The sequence below is a fragment of the Mixophyes fleayi genome, chromosome 1, assembly GCF_038048845.1.
Source record: "Mixophyes fleayi isolate aMixFle1 chromosome 1, aMixFle1.hap1, whole genome shotgun sequence".
Classification (NCBI taxonomy): Eukaryota; Metazoa; Chordata; class Amphibia; order Anura; family Limnodynastidae; genus Mixophyes; species Mixophyes fleayi.
Genome location: NC_134402.1, coordinates 325235005 through 325262363, shown reverse-complemented (window position 1 = coordinate 325262363; position 27359 = coordinate 325235005). Strand labels below are relative to the sequence as shown.

General features: G+C 37.6%; 3 protein-coding genes across 9 annotated transcripts in view; 2 read left to right on the top strand and 1 right to left on the bottom strand.

Moving 5' to 3' along the window:
• The window catches only part of GIT2 (GIT ArfGAP 2), a 57004-nt gene extending 52277 nt beyond the window's left edge, over nt 1-4727 (top strand). For all 7 annotated transcript variants that reach the window (XM_075214371.1, XM_075214365.1, XM_075214378.1 and 4 more), the window contains one exon: nt 1484-4727. In XM_075214371.1, the coding sequence (XP_075070472.1) occupies nt 1484-1696 (213 nt within the window). In that variant the 3' untranslated portion in view covers nt 1697-4727. The remainder of the gene's footprint in view (nt 1-1483) is intronic.
• A 152-nt stretch (nt 4728-4879) lies between these two features.
• On the bottom strand, nt 4880-17728 carry TCHP (trichoplein keratin filament binding). The gene is made up of 13 exons (XM_075214398.1): nt 17621-17728; nt 16677-16867; nt 15514-15724; nt 15350-15406; nt 15038-15106; nt 14554-14727; nt 13137-13249; nt 12291-12357; nt 10630-10802; nt 8184-8265; nt 7005-7190; nt 6758-6901; nt 4880-5696 (listed from the first exon to the last, which is right to left on the bottom strand). The coding sequence occupies exons 2-13, from the start codon at nt 16865-16867 to the stop codon at nt 5664-5666; spliced, it is 1500 nt and encodes a 499-aa protein (XP_075070499.1). The 5' UTR covers nt 17621-17728; the 3' UTR covers nt 4880-5663.
• A 1212-nt stretch (nt 17729-18940) lies between these two features.
• The window catches only part of GLTP (glycolipid transfer protein), a 41183-nt gene continuing 32764 nt past the window's right edge, over nt 18941-27359 (top strand). Inside the window, exon 1 of the mRNA XM_075214359.1 lies at nt 18941-19136. Within this exon, the coding sequence (XP_075070460.1) occupies nt 19034-19136 (103 nt within the window). The 5' untranslated portion in view covers nt 18941-19033. The remainder of the gene's footprint in view (nt 19137-27359) is intronic.

Genomic DNA, 27359 nt, shown 5'->3' with positions numbered 1-27359 from the left:
ACCACACTCTAACAATTAGAGCGAATCATTCCCATTATCATCTCTTTGGTCTTGGCATATAAAAGCAGCACTATCCAATTTGAAAGAGCCAAGCATTATACCTCCCTATTAGTTGAGGCTGAGATTACAAAACTGATTTTAAATCAGTATAAAATACCTATTCAGCACTTTCACATCTATAAATAGATATACATGATATATTATTTGTAAAGCATTGGTTGCATTTGTTTGTGCTTTGTGTATTACTAAATAACAATTCTATAAAATCATTCCGTGTAGTGTGATCAGCTCATAGGATACTAAGGGCTCTTTCAGATATCTACACAATTCTCAATGCCGTCTGCGCGGTCTAACTGCAGTAAAATCGCATTGAATGCACAGGACACTAAAGCCAGAAGTTCAAATACCAGTGAAACCACATGTGACGCATTTGACATGCAGTTTTTTTTATGTGCATTCAGGAAGTCATTTTATTGTACTCTATGGGCCTGATTAATTTGCGGATTCAGCTTGCACACAAGTTGCTTTTTAAAAAAAGAGCTTGAACGCAGTTATGGCTGCATTCAAATCAAAGCAGATCTCAAGATGCATTTCAATTTGAATTTGGGTGTAAATACGCTGTGCCTAAATGGTACTTACTATATGTAGACAGCAAGAACAGACAGTAGTATACACACAAACGTAAATGAAATACAAGGTCACATCAGAACACATACAAAGCATATTCTATTCTAAAATATATGAACAACTCCTTTCAGTATAATCATTAATATAAATATGGACTTTCAAACACTTTTTTTTAAAATATATTTTTTTACATTCAATACATAAATGAAGATGCTTTCAATGTGTACTGTACGTGCTGTGCATTTTTATATCTTGCTTGCATAGACGTTCTGTGCTAGCTAGTGGCATGCATTCATGTAGGTTTTAAAACAGACTATGCAGAGTCAGTCTGCACTATCAATTATACAGTTGAAACCAAAGAGTACTTACGAGAAACCCAGGACTGAATGCGTCCTCACTGTACATTGCCTAGATTAGTCTGCCCCTTCGTTCCGCCCCTCAAGTCGTAGGCGGTTGTATGTGCCATTTGCATTCAGACATGAATTGCATGCAATTGCGTTCATTGGTGTAATGTTCGTTCCTGAGCAGCCGCAGAGCTATTTCATGCAAGAAAAGCTACGTAAATGGGTGTATATTCGAACATGAACATGAATTGGGCCCTATGTGTTCAATTTGTGTTAAAATGCACTAAACGGAGAAGGCAGCATTTGGGAGAAAATACAATGCAAGTAACATTGCTAGTGGACATGGGGTCATTGGAAACAATGGTTTCAATTTTCAACCTCTCAAAATAAAATCTGTAACTGTTCTGCTTTGAGCTTGGTGTTGATACTAGAGTATTAACTGGATTATTGCAAAAAAAATGTTTGACTCCATATTGTTCATAGAGAATCTGTGCTCCCTTCTATTTCATTAGAAACCCAAGTCGGACATGGTGAGGACATCACTACGACTTCTAACATCTAGTGCTTATCGACTGCAAACGGAGTGCAAAAAGACACTGTCTGTAGAATCCAGTCCAAGCACTGACGTTCAGCTGGTGACACAACAAGTCATTCAATGCGCCTATGATATTGCCAAGGCTGCCAAGCAATTGGTCACGATCACTACCAAAGAAAATACCAACTAAGTGACATTAGTACCCTTTTGTTGTACCTACCGGAGGCTTGATTTGACTTTATTTGTATTTGTAAGGTATTATTTTATAAAGAGGCCGGTTCATCTTAAAACGATCAGTATTACTATTTGCATGTTTTACTTCTAAGTGTGTTTTCTGGACTGTATTTAACATGAACCCACAGCCTTATATGTAAACCTGAGCATTGTGCGTCATCTGCATCTATTCTGGAGAACTTTAATACTATTCTTTTCTTTCATTTTTCCTTTAAATCGCTGAGTTTTTAAACATGACAATAATAGTTTTTATGTAAAATATTGCTGAAGTTATTGGACTGTATTATGTGTTTATTACAGTTAATCTATAACTTGGACATTGTGAAAATACTATTCATTTTAAAATAGATAATTTTAACATTTTTGCTTTCAAAGCGTCCAGCAATACCGGGCTCGACAGTTGCTGGTCCAGCTGTCATGAAAGTGTTAATAACAATAATGTTCAGTAACTAGAGCATAATTAACCTTAATTGTGTGTACAAACTGTAAACCAGAATGCAGTCTTTTTGGTGTTATTATATTTGGTAATATTTGACATACATACATTATTTTAGTTAACATATAGCAAGCCATTTTCTAGGGGTATGTCATGCGGGGAACAGTTTCATGTGGTTTAATGTAGAAGGCGCTCCATAGACATTGAGCAATTGGATGGCGGTAGTCCTACATAAAAAATAAGTGCCTGTTCATGTACAGACTACTCTTCCACACAACTCTGTGTTTTAGATCTGAAGCATTACCATATGGATTTGTTATCTAATAGGTCAAGGGATCCAGCATTTATGTATTTTTATGTGTGTTCTATATAATGAACGATCATGTAAACTGTTAATTTATAGAGTGATGGTACCAGAGTAGAGTTGTTCCATAGCTATGTCATCCATCCGAGTGCTGCTATGTAGCATACTCCATCCGCCACAGCATGCAGGTGAGACATAGTTGGCAGTGATAGGGCTCCTAGAACTTTGCTCAAAATGTTGCAGGGATATGACTTAATTTTCTGCTGTTCTAGAGTATGCCAAAACATCCAGTTTAACTGTAATTGAACCAAGAGCTGGCTGACCCACTGGCGTCCACCTTGTATCTGTATTGTGATATTACTGCAGCTGTTCGCAAGTGGAAAAGCATAACTTTTTGTAATGTAGGATAGGTTTTTGGAGCACGCAGCTGAGTTAGCATCATGAGACAAATGAGTAACTGATGATTGTATGTGATAATGAGAATTAAACTGAAGCACTTGAAGACAGTCAGCACCACAACCCTTTTTCCCCCCAATATATCTGCATGTTTCCATCTCCAGTGTTATCTTAGTGTTGTATACATGTTACCCAATGGGTGTCATGATGAATTTTACTCTTAACCACCATGCAAGCCTTCTAAAACTATATACAGGTCAACACTTATTAAATCATTTACATTAGTGAATTGCTTTTCAATAACATCCTCTTGTGCTTTATATCCTTTTCTCTGTATAGCAACTTAATTTTATTTTTCAAAATATGTGTTTGGAAGAAAACTGGAGATGGAAGAGAGGGTGAAGTAGGGGGTTAGATGGTGCATACGCACCCTGTCTTCTGTGTGTGATGCTTAACCCCATCAGTCAGTCTGATGGAGAAATCATGTACTGTTTGGTACTGAAATCGGGTAGAATCACATTAGAAACAAATGCATGTGAAATTTTATTCTGGTAATGTCTAGAATACTGGGTGCAGCATACTTGGTACCTGTCTGTGCCAGTTTATATTGCTATGTAGAGTAAGGTCTAGCAGCGGGCAGAGTTCAAGGTGTAGGTATCAATGGAAATGCCAACACCTTATGACAGCCAGAATACGTTACTTGGGAACAAATCAGAAAATAGCTTTTGCTCCCAGCCCTGGCAGCATTTAAATGTCTAAGTGATGCTTTTAGACAATCTATAAATGTTGGATCCACAGTTTCTCTTATATACACCACCATTAGTTTCTTAGTCAAGACAACTTGTAAATAGGGGAAGGTGTCTTAAGCAGTGTTAATGGTTTGAATTAGATGGAATTGAAGTGATTTAATAACTGACATACACAGGCCACTTTGCTACCTTCTATGTGTAGTGTTATCCTTGTTCATTCTGGAGATACCACTGTCTTTTTCAGGACAACTCTATGCAAGATTTTGTTGCCACAATTACCTGTCAGGAGCAGTGACTCCTCAGTGTCCAACAGTGGGATAGATAATGTCTAGAGCAGTCTGGTAGCCCTGGTACAACAACTGCCTCATTTGTTCTGTGAATGCCACCTCAGAACTCACCAGTTTTAGTTATTCCCAGTTGCTACAAAAAAAACCCCCAAAAAGTACCCATCACACAATCTACTTGGTTTCAGTCTGGTTTTGCAGGGCGACAGGGTATGCCATTAGTCATTCTTTTTATAACAGGTCTTTTGCAATGACTGCCATTGTACCATTAAGCATAACAAAGGTACAAGACATCTAACCACTGTCTGACTGTAACCTCTGGACTACTGCCAGATAAGCACTGTTGGTGCTTGTCATTTTTCCTTCATGAAACTGCACAATTAAACAGTATTAGCACTTTTCTCTCCCCCCTCACCCTTGATTTTCAGTATGTTTTTGAATGGGAAAATTTTCTAATATAACCACTAGCATTGTTAAAATTACCTCCAGTGCCAAAAGATATTAAGTGTCATACACGTCTAAATATTGAATTTATTTTTTTAGATGTGGGGTTGCTTTGGCTACAAACGGGGCAATAGCTTGCTTAGTAAAACTGAATTAGATGTCTCATTTTTAAGGTTCTTCATAATACACTTTACGGCATAGGAAAATGTAAATGCCTTTTGCAATCTGTATTTATGTGGTATTATTAAACCATACCTTTTTTGGATATTGTATACATTATTTTTTTTGTACACTTGTGTACAATTTACTTGTGAATTTTATCTTAGGTTTTTATTTTCAAATTCTGGCTGTGCAATAAACTGTTTTCAAATTGACCTATTTCCACAGTTTGTCGTCTTAATATTTTTATGTATTAACATTTATTTGTATAGCAGCAGCATAGTCTGCAGCACGGTTAGGAGAAAACACACTGGTAAACCTGGAGGAGGTATTAACAGATGCACAAAGCAGGGATTCAAGTCATGGGTTTGTGTAACAAAGCTGTTGCAATTTAATTCAGATAAAATTCAATATATTTTCCACAAGTGTATCAATCTTTCATCAAAATACAGCAGTGGTGAATAAAACATACAAATTCATACAAGTTGGGTACAGAGATCAGTTGCACTGTCACCCTTGTGACAGGTCAGAGGCTCTGCTGGCTCAGGTCAATGGTATGCTTGTCTATGTAATGCTGCTACTCTGCTCTCTGTGACATGACGTGGATGTAGGGAAAATTTACATTTCATCCTGACTTGTAATTGGCAAAATAATTCTGTAACTGACATTGTGAAATCATCAACAGGGATGTGTCCTAGGAAGACTATATTCGGAAACAAAATGTCTTTAAACCACATATGTATTAACATACCACTGCACTATGACAAAATCACAGACACTTTGTATCTGACAGATTAAATATGATTACGAAAGAGCTTATGTGCCTGTAACTCTTTCAGTGATCCATTGTCAGCTACACATGTTTAGGATTGCTGCTCCACCATCCTCAGGTTAGTCCTTAATGTGTGGGTGGGGGGGGGGGGGGGGGTTCTCCAGGAGGTGCAGCATGTTTTATATATCCTACTTCAATATGTAATGGTCTTTTTTTAATCAAAGTTATATACACACACACACCATAATAAAGCTCATTTACAAACAAAAGTATTTACATTGGAATGCTAAAATAAAGTGACAGGCTTTTCTTCCTGGTGGTCACAAGCGCTGAGGACAGAGTTGTTGTTTGAAGTAATGACTTAGTACAACTACCCGTGTCATAACCAAGCAGGTCTCGGACGACTAAATACCTGAAAAAGTCGTATACCAATTGATTACATTTTTTCCATTAATACAGTTTTTAATTCACGCTTGTGTTACCGATTGTGCCACGTTATTAGGATTTGTGCCACTTTACTTTGGAAGAAAACACCACTTGTGGAAAGTAGTACAAATCCTAAAAACACTACAAACCAGCATTCACTTTTCAGTAACTACTGCAGTGAAGTGTGGATAGTGTTATCTACTTCATAATATGGCATATTTATGAAAAGTGTAAGAAAGTGGTGTCCATAGCAACTACATTTTAGAAAAATGTTCCTTAGTAAGTAAAATTTACTAATTACATTTTGCCTCTGTTTTAGGGAGTTTTCCTTAAATGCAAGAGTCATGGAAGTTGTTAAAATAAACAAAACAAGTAGCTATGCTAATAGCTACCCTAAATGAGGTTTCTTAACAAGAGTTATGCTGCTTAAACTCTCCACAAGCATTTTAGAAGTAGTAACTATCAAATTTCACTGTAGTACATTTTTCAGACCGTTTTACAATGAAGGCAGTAGAAAAAGTGGTGGTATATCATACCACCATGTACACCCTAACTTCTACCACTGCATATACATATAAACCATGGTTATGTTTGTATTTAGACATGCAAGCATTAAAGGGGGCAAAATAAAATTCTATCAAATATTTTACATTTGTTCCATTGGCTGAACCCAGCATACCTTCCAAGTCACATGATAACCCGATGCAGAAGCTTCTTCATCTGGCTCTGTCCCCTATTTGTGTGCGAGTGGGAAGGTGACAGGTTTATAAGGACTGCCCTACAACGCAGCCACTCAGAATTATTAGGGGGGAGTAGTGCTATAGCAGAGGCTTCTGGCACTGATGGGGTTATATGATGGCCATATCAGTCACATGTGCTCAGAATCTTTCTTTACTGTAGCAAGCTATGCTAATCTACACTGTCTGGCATACTTTGTTTCACACCAATTTCAACCATTACACAACACAGTACAAAATATTGAAGTTGGCAGGTCAGACACTATTCCTTAAACATCCACTTTGGTGTTACAGAAGGTGAACCACTTACCTTTTCCTGGTAACCTCTCTGTGTCATGATCTCCGCTTCCTGTTCTATCAAATCATTTTCCTCTTCTCCTGCCAATTTGTCTTCTCTTTCCTCCTCTTCCAGACGTAGCATGAGCTCATTTTCTTGCAAATGTCGCTCAGAAATCTAGAAAATGTATTTTTGGGACACATATACCTTTTTCTTAATATTTACCATAACAGATTTACAGGTTGGCTGGTGTATGAAATGTGAGGCTTATGGGTGGTACCTGTGCCTCCAACTCCAACCTGCGAGCTGTCTTCTGCTGCTCCTCCTCGTGTTTCTCTCTAGCAGTCAGCTGCTTGACTTCTTCCAGCTCTTGGATGAGGTGTTCACGGGATTTTAGGGATTCCCTCTGTTCACGTTTGTTCTGTTCTATCCGCTCCTGGATCTGTAGCTGCCTCCCCATCATCACCTGGAGAGAGAAATGATAGAGCATGTCCCACATCCTATCTACACCAATTATGTGTAAAGATTGCAACTTACTCTACTGAACTTTTCATTAAAAACTTGGGAACAAAATATTTATTGTGATGATGTAGTATTGTATTACTAAAGCAATAATGTGATCCAAAACAAAATTCAGGAAACTACGCCTTATTTGGATGTAGGTCTGTCCCCAATTCGAGAACATATGTATTGTGTGCTGCATGTACTCTACTGCTTGTGGCAAAGTTATTTACCCCTTCTGACCGGTGGGGCATTTATAAGGGAAACACTACTAGGCATGCCACTATCCCTCAGCCTGGGGGGTCCAAGTACAGTGTAATGATCACAGCATACAAACGCTGTATATTTCTAAGGTGGAGGTCATGGCACTCCTACAGTATAGAGGGAGATCCTGTGATGTCCGTACAACATCCCCTTTAGAGACAGACCAAGGGCAAAGGATGCACTAATGGTTCCAGACAAACTGGATCTGACAGCAGCCTGCATACCAGTCACTATTACATTAAATGTTTACATTGGATCTATAAGTGTTGGCAATATGGAGACTAACTTTAATCTCTTGAAACATCTGTAGGTCCCTTTTTAAATGAAGATTTTTTTTTAATTTTTCAATTTCTACTTCCACCAAATATGTTAGAACACTATCTATCCACTTGGGGAAAAATAGTTAATTAACATTTGGTGTAAATAATGAGGTGTGTGTATATATATATATATATATATATATATATAATATAGCGTAGCGTTAGTGGAATCTACAGAAAGTCTTTCTTCTTCCAGATTACTTTTTTTAAATAGTGTTTATCAATGTTCCACCAAAAGAACGGCTTATATATTCGCTAGGGTACAGTCAAAAATAAATAACGGTAGCTCCTTCTGGACACATCATGAGCATATGAAGTGGTAAATCAAGCTATGAACCAGTAAGCCTTACTAAAGGCCAAATTCTGTGTCTTACCTCTTTCATCAGCCGATTCCGTGCACCCCGTTCTCTCTCCCATTCGGCCTCTCTTTTTTCCCACACCTGCCTGGCTTCTTCTCTGAAAAAGTAGAGTGTGATTTTGCTGAAAAAGATCTTTTTTTGTAGCTCTAATAACCCATACTCTAATCTACCCTTGTAATAGATTACCAGTAAATGGTTGTAATACAGGGAAAGAAATGTTCATGTAAAAATATTGAGTGAGCTGAAAGTACACATACTCAACAATGTAGAAAATGCAGGCCAAATTACTGTCCCAGGTAGCTTCAATATAGACAAGTTACTTCTTTATAGTTAAATATAAAGGGAATAACATACTCTACTGTAAAAATAAGAATATAAGATTTCAATTTAAAACAAATAACTAGTGTTCAGTGATCTTCATAACTGGTTGTGTTTTACCCTCTGAACATTTCATCAGGGAACATATTCACGATGAGATACCAGGACCATAGAATATAAGAGTAACATCACTACTTTACAAATGTCATTTACCAAGTCAAACTCCAGCCCTTCTATAGCCTATTACTGCAGGGCAAGCAGTTATCTTTTCAACGAAGCCGCACAGGAGAGGACAGAGGAAAGGAACAAAGAGAGAGAAAAACAACAATCTCCAAAAACAAACATTTTTACAGGAGTGTAAAGTGTGGGAGCGCAGTGTCCCCTAACGGAATTATAGAAATGGATTTTACATCAATCACTTTTTTTCTTGCATCCTATTGGTTACACAGACAATGAAGACGTCTCATAGCTGCCCTTACGGGTCAGTATGCTCAGGAGTTGTGGTGCACAGCACCTTCTGTCCAAAACCAGCATCTTTCTACATGCAAACATAATAAAACTTCTAAACTTAGTGAATGTATCAACCAAGGACCAGGTGGCTGCCTGACCCAGCTGCGGCTCCAAGGTGTAGCGTCTAGAAGGCACTCGCATATCTTGTAGAATGTGCCTTTAAACTGCGAGGAACAAGTTTCCCCACCTCAATGTAAGTCTGTCGCATGACCAAAGTATTCCATCTAGCAACCTTTCTTATGGGCATCATATGAGAGGCATGAGTTCAGTTTTTCTAAACTCAAGAGTCCTATTAACATAAATCTTCAAAGTCCTAACACCATCCAAAGAGTGAAGTGATCCCTCTTCCTCTGAAGGTTAAGCCTGGACCAATGTCAGGATCACAATGTCCTGATTTAAATGGAGCCTAGAAATGACCGGAGACTGAAAGGATGGCTTTGTCTTAAGGACAGCTCTATCCTCCTGAAAAATGATATATGAAGATCTGTAATGCCACCTAGATCGAGTTTCAAATCCCAAATCCCAGGAGGGATTTATGGAAGTTGTATGCATAGTTTCCTGCAAGAAAGTTTGTGCTCCTGGGACAGGTGCCACCCTCTTCTGAAAGATGACAGAGAAATGGACTATTTAAATAACGTAGTCTCAAGCCACTTTCCAACCCATCCAAACAGGCTCCCAGATCTCCACCCTTGGAATGAACACTGGTGACAACTGTGCTTGAGAACGCATGAACCGAAAAGCTAATTGGCATTTTAATAGTGTAAGTAGCATTCAAATGCCGATTTAGTTTTTTCCCTACATGAGTTTTCAAGCACGGTGGTGTGATCACGTTTTTTTCACAATCAACACAAGTTGAGTAATTATGTGAAAAGTTTAAATTTAACCAATATGCTTTTATTAATTATAGTTTATTAATCATTTCTTATTTATTTTGAGAATCGTTTTACATATAACAATGTTATTTCAAAGGAGAATCAAAAAAGGTGGAGTTTTATGAATTGCAACAACTTCATACAAGAAAGACTTTGAAATTGACTTGTCTTTCTCTTCATATTTGTTATAATTAATTAAAATGTTTTTTTCCAAAGGACAAGCTAATGGATGGTTGATCCCTGTAACATTTCCTGCTCTTATTTTCCATTTTCAGCTTGAATGTCACTACAGTAACATGAACATTATTACTGACAAAATAGCCTAGCCCACAGAGCCTCACTATAGACATAACATCAAGGATATTCTCAGACGTTAATCTGGAACATGCTATTGCTGCTATTTTTACACTGGAGAACAGCATACGAGAGGATTAATGTATAAATAAGGTGAGCTGTAATCTCAGCTATTATACAGAAGGAGGACATACAGCCATGTGTGTACCTCATCAATGTCCATGCACTACAATATGGATACATGAGCACTCTATTTCTCCAGCTGCCATGGCTGCGACAAGTTCACTACAGAATAATACTTTCTTAACATTTTGATAGTGTATTTCCTATATAACTTAGACAAAATGGTTGACAGGCACCTCATATGCTGACCGCTGACCCCTTTCTATAATACTGCTGTGATTTGAGGTGCAAAGTGCTCAGAGCTACATCCCGGTATTTGGAGAGATTGGTACAAGTGAAGTCACCTGAACAGAGTATCGATCTCCGCCTCTCGCTGTCTCTCCAGATGCAGCTGTTCTTCAATGACCCGTTTCATCCAGGCAACGTCAGCAGCGGACTGCTCCCTTCTAGCCGAGCGTAATCGCTGCTCCTCGTCCTCCTTACTTAGGAGTGCAGATAGGATTTTCATGTCCATTTCCTAAAAAAGCAAAACTGATGGCTCAACCACAGGTGGGAAAATGGCATAAAGAAATAAAATAAAAGGGATAGTGGTGGAGTAGTCAAAGGAGCTTGTACTGTTCTTGTGAACTACTAAATTTGTTTTTGTTTTTTTGTATTTTTACCAGTACTTATTTGTTTTACCGTATTATAACATCTGTTTCTCCTGTTAAAGCACCACTGAACCTTAACATCAAAGTTTTCAAATATTAACCCAGAAGGTAAAATAGCTGACATTCCGCCCACATGTTTTCTGACACAGACTTAAAACCCAAATTCTGAATGATCATGAGGCCTCATTTTCACAGTCTGTGTTTGAAATCAAGATCAAGCCCTCTTTTGCCAATCTGCTCCACAGGCGTGTTCTGTCAAAAAGCATAGACTGCAGGCATTTAAGTTGCAGTGACATTATTGCCCCTCTGTAGGAATCAACCAATCCATACTGGATATCTCTGCAAGTTAAGTCTGCCAAGCTGTCAGTTTACATACATTGATGATCCAGAGAAGATTAGTAACCTAGGGCCTGATTCATTAAGGATCTTAAATGAAGAGGATCCTTATTTCAGTCTCCTGGACAAAACCATGTTACATTGCAAGGGGTGCCAATGAGTATTCTGTTTTGCACATAAGTTAAATACTGCCTGTTTTTTCATGTAGCACACACATATCAACTTTAAATTTCAGTATACAAATAAGCTATCAAGTATTTGTGTGTTACATGAATAAACAGTCAGTATTTAACTTATATGCAAAACAGAACACTCATTTGCACCCCTTCCATTGTAACATGGTTTTCTCCAGGAGACTGAAATAAGGATCCTCTATGAATCAGGCACCTAGTTATTAAGTGAATGAGTAGTATGTAACACTGGGCCTGATTCATTAAGGAACTTAACTTACTAAAATTGTTGCCTTTCTTACTAAAGTTTTCTGGACAAAACCATGTTGCTATGCAAAGGGTGCAAATTAGTTTATTATTTTGCACATAAGTAAAATACTGGCTGTTTTTCCATTAAGCACACAAATGTCAACTTTAACTTTCAGTGTACAAATAAGCTATCAAGTATTTGTGTGCTACATGACAAAACAGCCAGTATTTTCCTTATGTGCAAAATAATAAACTCATTTGCACCCCTTGCATTGTAACATGGTTTTGTCCAGGATAAAACTTAATAAAAAAAAAAAAAAATATGAGTACTTTACTTAATGAATTGGGCCCATTTTCACTATCCAGTATTTGGAGAAGAGTTATAACCCAGGTGTTGCCATGTTCACTAGAATAATTAGGAAGTCTGAAATTATTGAGGTAAAAGCTTTCTATAACGTTATATTTATGAAACTTTTTGATGGTCTGCAACACAGTTATGACGTACAATAAGGGTAACCCTATTCATTATATTGTGATTAATCCAAGGACTACTACTACTATTAAATGTATAGTAAGTTTAATAATTGGGGCATTTCTTACCAGTTCCTCCTGCACCATTTGGGCTCTCCTTTTCATCTGTGCCGTGTATTGACGACTTAGGAAGTGACTAAAAGGGAGGAGCACAAAAATGTTTGTTACAATGTTCAAGGAGTAGCAGCTATTATGAGGAATGTCTGGGTACCTATGATGTATGAATCATATTCCCTACCAGGAAAGAACATACGGTCAGCTAACATAAATCCAGGTTTGTTATTTCTCTAGCAGCTGTTGAAAAAGCTCAAGTTATTAAACCTTATGCTATGCAACAACCAATCAGGTTTGCACTGATCAAAGCAAATTTGGCTCATCGTAGCTAAAGAACACACTATTTAGAATGGTTGATATAATATTAGCATATTGCTCTCCAGGATTTCAACAGATACCTAAATGTCAAGTTTCGCCTACTGTTTGTTTAGGGTTTTTTGTTTGTTTTAATTGTTTTATGGTAGTCCTTATAATTTGAGCGTTTGCTTACTGTACTCCAATTAAACGTCTGTAAAGGAAAAGTATGCATACCAAAGGATTACCTATTACTTTCTGTACTCATTTCAGTCTTGTTTTCCTTGTGATTGACTTGATGCTGTAAACACCAGTTAGTTATGTTTTCATGCAATGTGAAACTTGCTAATACAAAGCTCTGTTTGGACTTTTAATGCATGTATTATATATAAACATATTATATGTGGGTCAATATTCCCTTATATGTAAATATTTAGATACAAAAATAAAATTTGTAACAAAATCATATTGCATTCTGCTGCATAGTGTTAATACTTACAGTAAAGCGCAGTAATAATACTAAAACGAATACATTTCAAAAAAATGAATACTTAAATTTGCACATACCCAAGTTCTGCTTTTTTCCTGCTTTCCTCAATCTTCTTCCTTCTCTCATGAAGTTCCTCTACTTCCCACTGCTGTTGCAATAAATCCTCTTGTTCCTTCTTCAACTTCTGAGCCTGCCGTAGCATATTATAAGCTTTTCATTATCCATTTAATCACAAGTAGTTAACGTCACCAGAGAACTGGTTTATTAAAATCTTAAACTTAGTCAAGTATACAACTATCTTATAGTATAATTATGTTCTATATGTGATAGGCAAAGCGTTTTGTCACTGTAATAGGTCAGTTATGGTAAATAAGGCAGGTGTACATGTCAGATAGTGCAGTCACTCTCCACTATACCCATTGTGTTGTGTTCTAGGATAGTTGGTGCTTGGTGCGGTTCTCTCCTAATGGTTATAGAATTACCAATACTGGTCTATCCATTATAGAGTATTATTATTCACCTTTATTTATAAAGCGCTACAATATTACACAGCGCTCTACATTGAGAAGATTACAGAGGGGATCACTTTTTTTATGTGGATGTTCTGCTCTTTAAAATGTTTCAATCCTGAGCTTGTCCCGTGTTTAGCTGTCATGTGTGACCATTATATAACCAGTTTGTTACATTTTGAGTTAACTAAAGGGGTGTGTTCACCCTCATATTAAGATGAGCAGCAGTGACATACCTTCAGACCGATTGCTTGGTTGTTAGGTAATACAGCAAACCCATCTCATCTTGTATGCCAAGGACAGAATGATTACGCCCAGTATAGGAGTTCTGCATATACTGCAGACCTGGCAGTGATATCACGCTATGATCCTATAGGCAGTGGTAAGTGTATCTTCTAGTCTGAACTCAGTGCACCAGAGTTTGCTTGTTCTGCTTGTGCAGAGCCCATACCACAAGTGCCATGACATACAGATGGAATGTGGTCCATGCATTAGAAAATGGCACACATTGCTTTCAGTTTAATTGCACAAAATACTAGCATAATAAATTATGTTTATAGAATTTGTTGAATGTCCTTATGGTATAAAATTACCAAGGTAAACCATGAAATGTCCATGTGATGTTTTACCATGGTATTCCTATGTTATGTCTTGGAGTGTCGCCCAGAGTCTGGCACATGCATGGTACAGTTCTTCCTCTGTGGTACTTGTAAATGAAATCTTACTGTTTATTGACAGGTATGAATAAGCACAACAGTGTTAAGTCATCCAACATTAACACCATGTTCAGTCCCTTAACAGTTGTACCTATTCAGCCCAATGCATAAACGATGAAAATTCAGAAGCAATGGTATCTACTACTTTCCTTTAAAGATGGACTAAATACTGCTTCTCAAACTTAAGATGCAAGACAAATTGAGCTTTTCCAAAATTCACTTTTATTATTAAATATCATGGTGAGGATAAAAGTAAATGTTCCTCTCACCTCTAGCTCCCTCAATTTGAGCTCCTCCATTTGTTGCCGCAGGACCTCAGAACGCTCTCTCTCGGCCTGCCGACATCTCTCCTCCTCCCTCTTCATATTCTCTATGGCCTCCTGCCTCGCACGCTCATATTGGTTCTCAAACCTCTTCTTCTCTTCTTCCTGTGCTAGTTTTTCCTAGAAGCGAACATGAGACTTGTGTTGATCACAAGATTCATTTTAATTTAATTTCCAAAAGGTACATTCAATATCATAGATCTTAAAAATTATAAATATTATGTAGAATAGGTTGGCCTCTTCAAACCTTTGATGGAATGTGGATTAAAAGCCATGTTCATTTTTGTAATGGTTTGCAGGCCGCTGCCTGTCACATCTGTGAAACAACATTCTACTTCATCATTTCAGTACATGTACAAAAATGACATAAAAACCTGCACTGAAAAGCAGTGAACATTTACAATTGAATCTAAAAGGGCCAAATAATTACCTGCGTTTTATCTGTGACCTGCTGACCCCAGGCATTAACCACATACTTTTTATGCAAATTGGATTCAACCTAAATATGAATGAACAATTCAAAAAGAAATAAAAATAATAATAAAACAGAACATGCATAAATACGACAACAGCCAGAAAACATTGCATTGTTATTAATAAATATATTCTATGTACTATTATACAAAACTAATACAAAATGAACATTTGAACCAAGAGTATAAAACTATACCATAACAATCTGACATAAATGACCACTAAAAGATGAGGCAACTATAATATTTGAATAAGAAAAAGCTCCTACCCCACGTAGCTTCATATTGTTCTTCTTCCATTGTTCATACAGTAATTCCTCTGCAAGCTAGATACAAAAGAAGAAAAAAAAAAGCTTAATATAGTACTGCTTAAGAATATGTGAGTAACACTTGAGTTAACTAAACAGTGAAAAAAATAAATAAATCAGTAAACCTTTTTTCTCCGCTCTTCTCGAGCAGATTTTAGTTCCTCTGATCTCTCCCTCATGCTAACAATATCAGGATCCCTGTTCTGAGAAAGCTCTCGGAGTTCTGATTCCAGCAAATCTCTTTCTTCTTGTAATAATTTTCGTAGGGCATCTCTCCGGCGCTCTAAGTTCTTTTTTTTCTCCTCTTTCTGCTTCTCACGGTGATACGCATTCATGCTGTAAACAAATTTTATATCACAGTTCAGGAATGTGGCTGCAAAGGATTGCGTTCCTGTCATTGCATTAGCTAATGGCATTCATGTTTCAGGTAAGACAACAGGGAGATTTAGAGGTGGAAAATGTTTACAGCCATCTGTAGTGCTGCTGATTTAAAATGTGAATGGTCAACCATGAAATTTAGAATAAAATAAAATTATAAATGATTCAAACATCATGGGAAAGACAAATTAAGCTTATGTGTTTTGTTGATTGTATTAGGATAATTTAGGACGTGCAAAATTACAAAAACATTTGATTTGGTCATCTAATCCAAATAATAGATGAGGAATCTGAGTAATAAGTAGCATTTTGTGCAGGGAAAATATGTGATGATAGGCACGTGTAGTGTTATGAAGAGGGAACACTATATATACAGATATTGGAGAACACTCTTCATGAATATTTGATGCTCAACGGGTGGGAAATGATTATTAATTCATCACTAAAGACTTTGATCTCATTCAGTCTATGGCAAATATTGCACATACAAAAAAGTATGAAACGGTTACTCTCCCCAAAGTGGCCATTCTTACAGGCAAAGCATTCACTGCTTTCTAATCTGAATTCTTATTTTGCATTTTTTTAAATCAATGTGCATGATACCCCCATAAGTAAAAACAGTGGTGTGCATGGGACAATGCCAATGTTCTCCAAAAAAGAACATTGCTAGCTGTCTGAAGTCTACTAATTGGACCCTGGCTCTCCAATTGGCGGTACACTTGTGCTAACTATAAAGCATGGCGTTAAGATCATCGTAATCTGCGTCATGATCCAGATGGGAAACAATAGCAGAAAAAAATAATTATATTCTGCATTATACCCAACTAGTTCATCAAATTATGAAGCAGAAATACATATAGTTCTATCTCACCACTTAAATAAACATTTGGTTTAAGCTGAAGTTCATTACCTCTGTTCATAGGAAACACGTGAACTCCACTGGGCTTGTTTACTGCTGTGCACATCGGACTGTTTAAAATACCGATTGGCCAGATCCCACTCATGACGGAAACTAGCCTCCTGCTGTCTATTACGCACTATCTGTTTCTCTAGCATCCTGCTACGACTGTGCCAAGATGATGGTAGTGTAGGTAAGGCCATCTGATAGGGATAAAGAACCAATCATTTCAATAGACAAGAGCATATTACAACACAGTGTTATTATCATGATTACGGGAATGCAATCACTAATAAATGTTTCCAACTTTGAAGTGTTTTGCAGCATTACAAAAGCTACTAAAAATTCCAATTCCTGATAGAACAACACATGAAAAAGAACACGGGGATTTTATCTCTGTGGAAGAAGTAACTGTCCCTTCTACTCCTATTAGTATCTGCACTGACTGTACATTAAAAACAAACAGGTCTATGTACATCTATTAACACATGCACACTACATATATCACATGGAGAGACTAAATCTATTAAACACACACTACATATATCACAGGAAGAGTCTATATCTATTAAACACACACACTGCATATAACACAGGAAGAGTCTACAACAGTGTTGGCTAACCTGTGACACTCCAGGTGTTTGTGAAACTACAAGTCCCAGCATGCTTTGCCAATATATAGCAGCTTATTGCTGGAAGGGTATGCTGGGACTTGTAGTTTCACAACACCTGGAGTATCACAGGTTAGCCAACACTGGTCTACAACGAGGGTACAATACAAAAGCCTGTAATAAGACAGCTGTGGAACAGCACAACTTACAGATACAGATATTAAGAAATGCTACTGCAGAATTTTCCAGAACAAGGTTACAATATACCCATAAACACGACCATGTTATATTTAGGGCATCCTGTGGTTCTCTTCATTACAAATAATCATTACAGATATAACTTACTGCTCTTGTTCACAGCTCCAGCTCTCTGCCTGCTAATAACTGACACCACAGCTTAAGCCAAGCATGGACTTCCTGTTCCGCTGTTTCCGGTCACCATGGAGATAGCTGTGGCGGGGCTACGGCAGCCGAGGCGGGTCATACCTTGCAAGTGACAGTTGGAATAAAGAACGCTGTGTAGTGCTCTGAGTCTCATTCTAGATTCTAAAGCGGCAGAATGTGTTTAACAAGTGCAGCTGCTGCGGCTTCATGCACTAGTACAGGGGAAGAATTATACTTCCATCAAGATTGTTCAGTATCTTTGTCGTTTTACCAACCTGAGAATTAGGTCTTATCCTTGGACCTTATTCGTAGTAACTGTATAGCCCTAGCTGGGACCTTTGTTAAACAAACTCTGAAGATTCCAATGTCAATATTATAGCGATCTTTAGAGAAAGACCAACCAACTTCTTGAAGCAGTGGTTGTAAATTCAGAATTTTTAGTTTCTTAAATTAAAAGCATTAACATATCACATTAGTGGATTGAAAACAACAGTGCGGTATCAATATAGTAAACTGCTATGTATTGCTGTGCATGGAAGTATAGCAGGCACAGGGATTTTATGCAACTAAGTGCAGCTGTAGATTTATAGTGAAGGGATAAGAACAAGTATGTGTCCAGACGGGATCAACACAGCAAAACATTCCAGTAAAATACAGCACTTGTGCTGCCACTTAAATGAGGATTTTTTAATGTCCTAAATGGATGTGTATAGGGCTTACTGTTTAGGATGGGGCTTTCTAGATGTAATACCTAAGTCAAACTTAAATAAGTAAGAATGGATTCATAATAATACAAACCATTCTTTTCAGATTCTCTTATAGTCATTTTTCCAACATGAAACGTGACTACTTTTGACAACTCTTTCTCGTTCAGTAGTTCCCATCCCGTTAGTGCTCTGGTGAGGATTACCTGCTGGCTACTATACTGTGTCTGCTGAAATACAAGTTCAGCCATTCTGCCCCTTTACTTGATCTTGCAATTAGCTTGTGATGTCTGTGGAAAGTGATCTTAAATATTTCATTACTAAACCTAGCTCCCATCTTAGAGTTTATTATTTATTTACAGATGTGAAAACAAGCACTAGGCTACTGCATAATAGGAAGTCTATTGGCTGAACTGTTATAGCCTTCTCGTGATTGGGTAGAGAGTTATTTCCCTAGAGTTGCCGAGAAGACCGACGTCATGATCCAGGATATTATTTTCTTATTGGTTGGGGATGTTCACGCTGATTGGATGCGACGCGTTCCGAAAGCTCCACCCAGTCGAGTCAGCTGTAAGGTGAGTGGGTTGAGTGGTACAGTTCCGTGTTGGTCAGACTACAGGCATTAGGTTGGAGGGTGAGGTTGTCATCAGCACTTTATACGGGACCTACCATGGCATTGCTTCTCCAACACCAGTTCAAAGCCCTACCTGCTGATAAACAAATAGACACCTGCAGTTTTTTGGAGTCTGTATCTCATCTGCCGTCTTTTTTTGGTAAGTCGACCACTGGTAATTAGTTTCAGAAAGAGTCATGGCGACAGTTACAGTAGTACTTTATAGGACAGCATAGTAGTGTATTACATGGTGATTCTTTTTATTTAGACTTGTATTTCTATGTTTATGTCCTAAGCATGTTTAAAATGGCATTAAGTAACACTGAGTATCTCAAAAGTACTAATACAGCTAACTGTGATTTTCATGTGATAACCTAAGGACTTTCCCCAGTGATGATAAGATTATTTCAGTAATGGTGACTTTTTATGAGATCTATCCACTTGTTATTTTCAGGGGGGGTCATGCAGAGTTTTACCAGCTAGACCTTTTTTTTTTTTTTTTTTTCAAAAATGCCTTGACCCCTCTGTAAAAGTCAGATGTAGTAGGTAAATATTTGTAGAGTGACCAGGTACGTTTCCTGTTACAATTTAACCTTCCCCATTTAAAAGCAAAAGTTGTACTCTATTATTTTGTATTTCTTATTATTCAGGCACATACATACATAGTGTCTCTGTCTTGTCCTCTTAGACCTGCACCTCAACTCCTCTCTAATCGCCACCTATTTCTCCTGACTACAAGACTTCTCCTGTGCTGCTACCAGCTGCTACCAACTTAAGGAATTTCCTACCACTCTGAAAACTCATCTGTTTATTAAAGCTTGCCCTATTCCCAATTATACTACCCACAGTGGGGCACAATACAAGTCTATATTACTAATCTATATTTTCCAAAGAAGGGGTGCACTGTCCATGTTGTGCAAAAACACTGAAACCTCTGTGTTTTAATGGTTATGTGCTCAATATAGGTAGTTTTCTTACAACATGAAGTGTACCCCTTCTTTGGAATTTACTACTGGTAAATGGACTTCGTTCTACTGGACGCTGTATGTATGGAGCTTTATATATATTTGTGTTTTGTTTTATGAGAGATCAAATAGGGGTTTGGTTGTTATTATTTAACTACTACTGTCTGGTTATTTTGAGTATATCACACTCCACAACTCCACAATTTGAGGACATTTTAAGTTGCTAATAAGTTCTACGACCTTATAAATGCACAAGGTAGAGCACATTTATACTGGTGGCCAAATGCCACCAGTATAACTTCCAATAACCTTAGCTAAAGAAAATGCTTGATTTCAAAAATAAAAAAAGTGCCCTGTATGAAAACAGGTGTGTAGTCACAATGTTCTATGGCCTGTTGGAGAATGTCCATCCCCTGTATTGCTATGCAACTTTAACCACAATCGGCTTTTAGAGCCTCCAAATTAAATCGAACACTGCAATACAACTGTCTCTCTTGGATTGTAAGCTCCTTTCGATAGGACCCTCTTTACCTTTACATTCATATCATTGTGTGCAATTTGTTTGTCATCATCCTCTCAAAGTACAGTGATGTGTAATATGTCTACACTTTATAAATACAAATTATGTATAAAATGCCCACATATAGTTGTTATATCTATAATAGAGCTCAATACAGAAATACATAAGTGGTCTCTTACTAAGGAAACCAGTAAATATATTTATCTGGAAATTCTTGAGACTTACCATGTCAATGAGGGCCTATATTGGAACCCACAAAGTTGAGTCGCTTCTTGTGCTGGTTCACAACACTTATAAAATTAAGTGTCAAATATTTAGAAAGCGGTGTAAAAATGCAACAAAATTAATTTGTGTGACACAGGTATACAAATGAAAACCTAAAAATGTAAATTGGAACAATGTATGTAGTTTAATGAATTTCTCTGAAGATTAACCAGCCTTCCAAGGGCTGCCATAGGCTAGATCTCCACTGCTATCGGAGATGGAAACTAATAGGCAGCTAGAAAACAAGCAGCTGGACTGGCATAGGACTTTGAAATTAAGGATGATAGGGTATGCCTTCCCTACATTTTCTGTCCAATTGGGGCTTCCTCAAGGATTTTTATATATATAATAAAATAGGATGTGGGTGTCCATAGGGAGGTAGATACATGTTCGCTATGCTTGTTATTTTAACAATATAATCCGGTGGTTCCCAAAGTGTGCGCTGCGGCTCCCAGGGGTGCCGCGGCGCTGTCACTGCGTTGCCGCGGCGCTGTCACTGCGTTGCCGCGGCGCTGTCACTGCGGTGCCGCGGCGCTGTCACTGCGGTGCCGCTGGCCAGCCCTAGAAAAAAGAAAGCAAACAGAAACTTACCAATCCGCGCGGCGCTAGGACCCTGCAGCCTCCTCTCTCCCGCAGCTGTCAATGAATATCGACGTCAGTGACAGCTGCGCAAGAGAGGAGGCGGCAGGGTCCTAGCGCCGCGCGGATTGGTAAGTTTCTGTTTGCTTTCTTTTTTTCTTCTATAGCTGGCGCCTGGCGCGGGGCAGAGGAGGGGGACAGCGTGGCAGAGGAGGGGGACAGCGTGGCAGAGGAGGGGGACAGCGTGAGAGAGGGCAGAGGAGGGGGACAGCGTGAGAGAGGGCAGAGGAGGGGGACAGCGTGAGAGAGGGCAGAGGAGGGGGACAGCGTGAGAGAGGGCAGAGGAGGGGGACAGTGTGGCAGAGGGGGCAATGTGAGAGGGGGCAGTGTGCCTGGATGCAGAGGGGGCAGAGTGTCTGGATGCAGAGGAGCATTTTTGCATACAACTAAATAAGTATTTGTCGTGACCTAAATACTTATTACAATTTTTTGACCCAACTACTTCTAAAACAGGACTGCTCAGTTATTATTTTGGAGGGGTGCCTTGAAAAAATTTGGAGACTCTAAGGGTGCCGCGAACTGCAAAAGTTTGGGAACCACTGATATAATCTATCATAGGTTATTACATCACATTAACATTGTTAAGCGCCTACAAAATATAATTTGCCGGAGATGAGCACATTATGAATATTGTGTAGTCTAGTAGTGACTCAGACACTAGTGATGGAAAAACTTACTGTGTTTAACAAATGATACTTACAATTGGGGGAAAAAAATATATAATTATATAGTGTGTGTGTGTAGAATAGAGTAGTGTAACTGATTTGCCAACATTGTCTATTGAATTCTGTTTTGTTTAGTGTAGTGACTTTTTTATTCTATTTTAAACTATATTGTTGTTGGATGTACATGTTTGTTTCAATTTATAGCTCTCCTGTCACTTCTTTGCTGGTAAGTGCTATTTTACACCATTTGAGTTGAAATCATTTACATACTCTGTACACTGTCCATAATTAGTTTAGCAGTCATCATGAGACTACAACATTCTATTGTTCTATCTGCCAGAAATGCATGTATATATTGGTCAGTGTAGAACAATGCCTTGCTAGTGTCCTGTAGTGAATAGCATATTCTGGACAGTAAAGAAAAACTACAGGCTGCCTTTGTCTTAATCGGTATAATTGCTTTCAATATATTTGTTTATTTTAAAGAGCCTTATAATACTGCATAGTTCTGTCATTCTATACTTTCAGAGTTTAGTAATTTATTAGAATTATGTCTTCATTTATACATGTGTGAACACAAGCGCTGTTTAGGTACATAGACCTATGAATTACTTAACCATGTTAGTCACTAGATGATTAATCCCAATTACTTAAGTGTGGCATTAAGGTTGCTATATATTTTAGGACAGTCCTATTTTTGAAGATATACACATCCTCATTTTGGCATCTTGGTTAATGATCTCATGGTTATAAAACGCTCTGACTTGGCCTGTCTTTAAATCTATATTAGTAGAAGATATTCAGTTGGGGAATAGCTAAAATAGCAGTAAATTTCAATAGGGAACCCAGTCACAAAGTGTCTTAACAGAGGGGTGTGTTTCCATGAGTAACGTCCTAGGTTCACATAAAAAACCCATTAAATTTAGTTGTACAAAATTAATCAGATGGGATATTTTTTAAAATGTGTAATGAGTGGCTTAGTATATATTTGATTGGTTATATGGCCTGTAAACCTGTATAGGAACCCTTTCTGTATTCTGAGTACACTGCTGTGTAAAGTCTAACCCTCTCTGCATATAGTGGATTATTTGTATCCTCGTGAGTGCAATTTAAAGCTTCAGTGTAACCCAATACTAGTGTCTACTGATGTGCTGTTCCACTCCAATCACTTGTAATGAGTGATGCCTTAGTATAACTTTTCAGTTTCAATTGTTAATAACAGGTCTAGATGAATACACTGTTTTCCTATATTTTTATACTTCTTATTGATAATGCCAGAATTTGGTTTTTGTCGCACCATTCATTCAGCGATCCCAAAGTATACATAGTTGTATTAAATAAGTATAACCTAATATTGAACTGTCCAGTGTCGGAGTACTGTGCCATATTAAAAGTACGTTGGTTTAAGTTAGGATATTTTTCATTTTAACGCAAAATCTTGATCTGTGTGTTAATCTATTTCTGGATAACCTTAAAAGCTTAGCATTGATGCCATTTCTTCATCTTTGAATAGGAGCACATAAAATAATCCAACAATAGTGTGTGCTCCAAAGGAAACAAAATTTAGTTCTGTTTTATCCTTTAATTTCTGTATAAACAACAAACATTATTTAATGATACTCTCCTAAAAAAAAATAAGTCTAAAGTTTGATCTTAACATATTTTCTTTTCTGTATATTAATTGTTTTTATCTTACAGTGAAAATCAACCATAATTCATTTTTCTTATTTGACCTATGCAATCATGCCATCATAATATAAATAATGTGTGCCCCTAATGCCCTTGGGAAACCACAACAAGCCCTCTTGCTAGTTTAAACAACTTCATCATTTCCTTGCTCACCTTTTCTGACTGATTTGAAATAATTATTTTGGGCTAAATTAACCATTGAATGGAGTTGGGATATGATTTCTCACTGAACACAGTTGGGAATATGTGTTACAGAAAAATTAAACTAAAAATAGTTATTTTGATATTTTCTTACATTCATCATCATCTATTTTTATATAGCGCCACTGATTCCGTAGCGCTGTACAGAGAATGCACTCGCATCAGTCCCTTACAGTCTAAATTCCCTAACACACACACACACACACACTAGGGTCAATTACATTGCTACTGTTTCATCTTTCTGGAATCTCCTAGTGTCTACATTTATTGTGGGGTGAGACGTTTGTATCAGTTATATAAATACCATAATTGGCGTACATAAAAAGATTTCAAATTATAGAGAGCATTTTGGAACACCCAGAAATAATTTGATGACCCAAATGGTAATGGAATGATTATTATACCCTAGCTACTGCATATGATACCAGCCTGACTTAATGATTGCATGTGCTCATCTTTGTAGTTGTAAAACAGGAACGCTTACTTGTTTATAATAGTCTGAAAAAACAGGTTTCATTGTAATGACCTGTGATTATTTTTTTTTTATTGTTTTCTATGGCTTTCCTAAGTAAACTTTTACGTTCCAAACTAGAGGAGAAATCCCTTTAAAAAGCCCTGTTTAAACTGAACAAGAGAACCTAGAGCAAACATGGGGTTTTGGGTGTTATCCCTCTTGGTTTGCATCCCTTACTCCTGAAATGTTTTATATCCTATTCTTTTTAGGGGATTTTTTATAGTTGGTTACGTTGCCAAGCCTGTATTTTATTTTTTGTGGTAGCTTGATTTAAAATAGAGCTGGTATCTTTTCAATGCCTAATATAAATTACAAATGCTGTCCTTAAAAACAGATATGTATTTTGAAAGAAAGTTAAAGTGTAAGAGGTTTTCGACTTCTTATATATGTCATATTTAAAATGTTTCCATTAGAATAGATCAAAAGTCCATGGGAATAGCGGTCATTTATTTGTCGTGCATTTTCCCAACACCTATGTGTGAACAAGCCCTTAAAGTTCACCCAAATAAGAAAAAAATGAAATGAACACATAAATGTGTATATGAATGTTCTAGCTGTGAGACACTCAAGGCTGGTGAATTTCAGGTAATAATAATATTATTTTTTATTTATATGGTGCCACAAAGGGTCCGCAGTGGCGTACACAGTGCACAGGAGAAAAGGGAACACTGCATACTGGGAAGTACAAAAATCAAAATAAAATTCAATAGAATTGACAATCCTTGCTGATGGCAAGCAGACTGGGCAGAGAGGATGAGTGAATAAAGAATACTTGGGAGCCAGAAAGGGGAAGAAAGAGAGGTGAGAAGTGAACTGAAGTTGGATGGGTCTGGACCTAGTAGTGTTGGCACAGCTAGCAGGACCAGAGACAGTAATGAAGGAGATTGAGGTAGGAACCCAGAAATGAGGCATAAAGCTGGGGTGCCGGAAGCAACAGGAAGGTGACAGGAGGAGGAGGATACAAAGAATAGAGGACCTTGTATGTGGCAGCGTACAATCTAGGACGGGAAGGAAACTCCAGGGGGAGTCGGGGTGAGGGGACTAGAAATCTGAATGTAGAGTAGAGACGGGGACAAGAGTAATGGGGGTACTGAAAATCTGAAAGGAGAGCAGAATAAGGGCTGGTGACATGAGGGGAGGAAGAAAGAGGGTGAGGTGTAAAGTAAGTGAGGAAGGATAAAGAAAGGGGGCAGAGGTTAGACAGAAGGAGGGGCAACATGGGTGTCCCCGTTTTTCACTTTAAAATTGGGCACATTCACATGAAACCTACCAAAAAATGTATGTAACAAAGGAGAATAGGAACACTGATATTGTTTCTAATTGTGGGACAAATCTATGTGTAGTTGAATACGCAAAAAGAATACTATAAATAAGAGGTCTACGTGTTGGATGAGATCCCTAAGGAGAGCGCAGTGTTGTATGAAGCCATTTCTGGATGTGGATGTGGCAGCGATTTCTTCAGCTTCCTGTATCTAGTAAATGTGAGATAAGCATTGGATCATTTTATATAATGTACTGGTTTTAATCCAATCAAATTTATTTCACATTAGTGGCTTATGGTTTTGGTTTTTTTGGGTGTCTGGTTGGTATGTCGGTGATTTGTAGAACTGAGATTTCCATAATCCGGATATAGTGAAAAAAATTTACATACTCCAGATGATTTAAATACGCATAGTTATTGCCATTAATAGAGCTGGTTGACTGAACTTACTAAACTATATGCGCTCTCTTGCTGTTCTCTATGCTGTTGTAGGTCCTATTTGGAGGCTGAGGACTCTTGCAAGAGAAGCTGTAGACTCTTTTTAATATTACTGTAGGGACTCATTATATTGGAGTGGTAGGAGTGCACAATAGGGTTTATTAGTGTCTTTATATAGCTATAACTTCCTTTATTGGTGATACCTATGTTTCAGACGTTTGTTTTGATGGTTCTTTATTGTTACTTATTTTTCACTCTCATATTTTTAGACTTGTGTATGGTAACCATTTTCTGTAACAAATAAAATACACAAAACAGAAAAATTATTTTTCACCAAATCCATTCCCACAATAACAAATATAAGTTGCAAAAATTCATAGCATAAAGCCTACTACATTTAATCCCTAGAAGAAAGCAGCGTAGTTATGGGTAGAACACCTGATATCCTTAAAGAATTCAAAGAAAATTAATAAGGGCTGGTTGTAAACCACCACAATCTAAATGACAATTATCAGAGTATCAATGGCCATTATTGTGTAGTATACAAAAGACCTATATCACACGAGTTATGTGCCAATATAACAGACAAATTCTATGTGAACTGTTTTCATAAAAATAATAATTTACTAACCTTGGTCAAAGGTGTAAGTCGGCACTAAATTAGTAGTCCCTAATCAACAATTGTCTTTTATTGTGCTTATACAGTGCTGCCATATAAAGGAGACCTTCAGAAATAGCAGTTGCTTGCTGCTGCGGTGCCGTATAAGCCCCAGCGTCCTCGGTCAACGACAGCCAAGAGATCCAGTGGTGGGACCAGGAACCATTAGGATTGGTGAACACCTTTGCCTCAATTATTCTAAACACAAAATCAAATATTCTTCTATTAATACCCTGGTATAAAATATTAAATACACAATATTTGATAGTGCGCCAAACTTTGTCACTGACTTCTTGCATTGTGTTCCTAATGTATGAGTGTGGTGCCACTCCTGGGTAACTGTTGAGCAGAATTCGCCGAGGAGCCCTTATTCAGATAGGCAATAACTTCTATACATTTGTGAAACCATACAGATTGTTAGATGTATTCAAAGTGAAACGGGTGTTAAATTTTTACGGGCTCTTTACATTCTCATTTGTAATAGGAAATCTCGTAATGTGCTGGAGAGACAGGCTCTATTAAATGCATGGTAGGCCTACCTGCTACATGGGTGTACATTGTACTACATG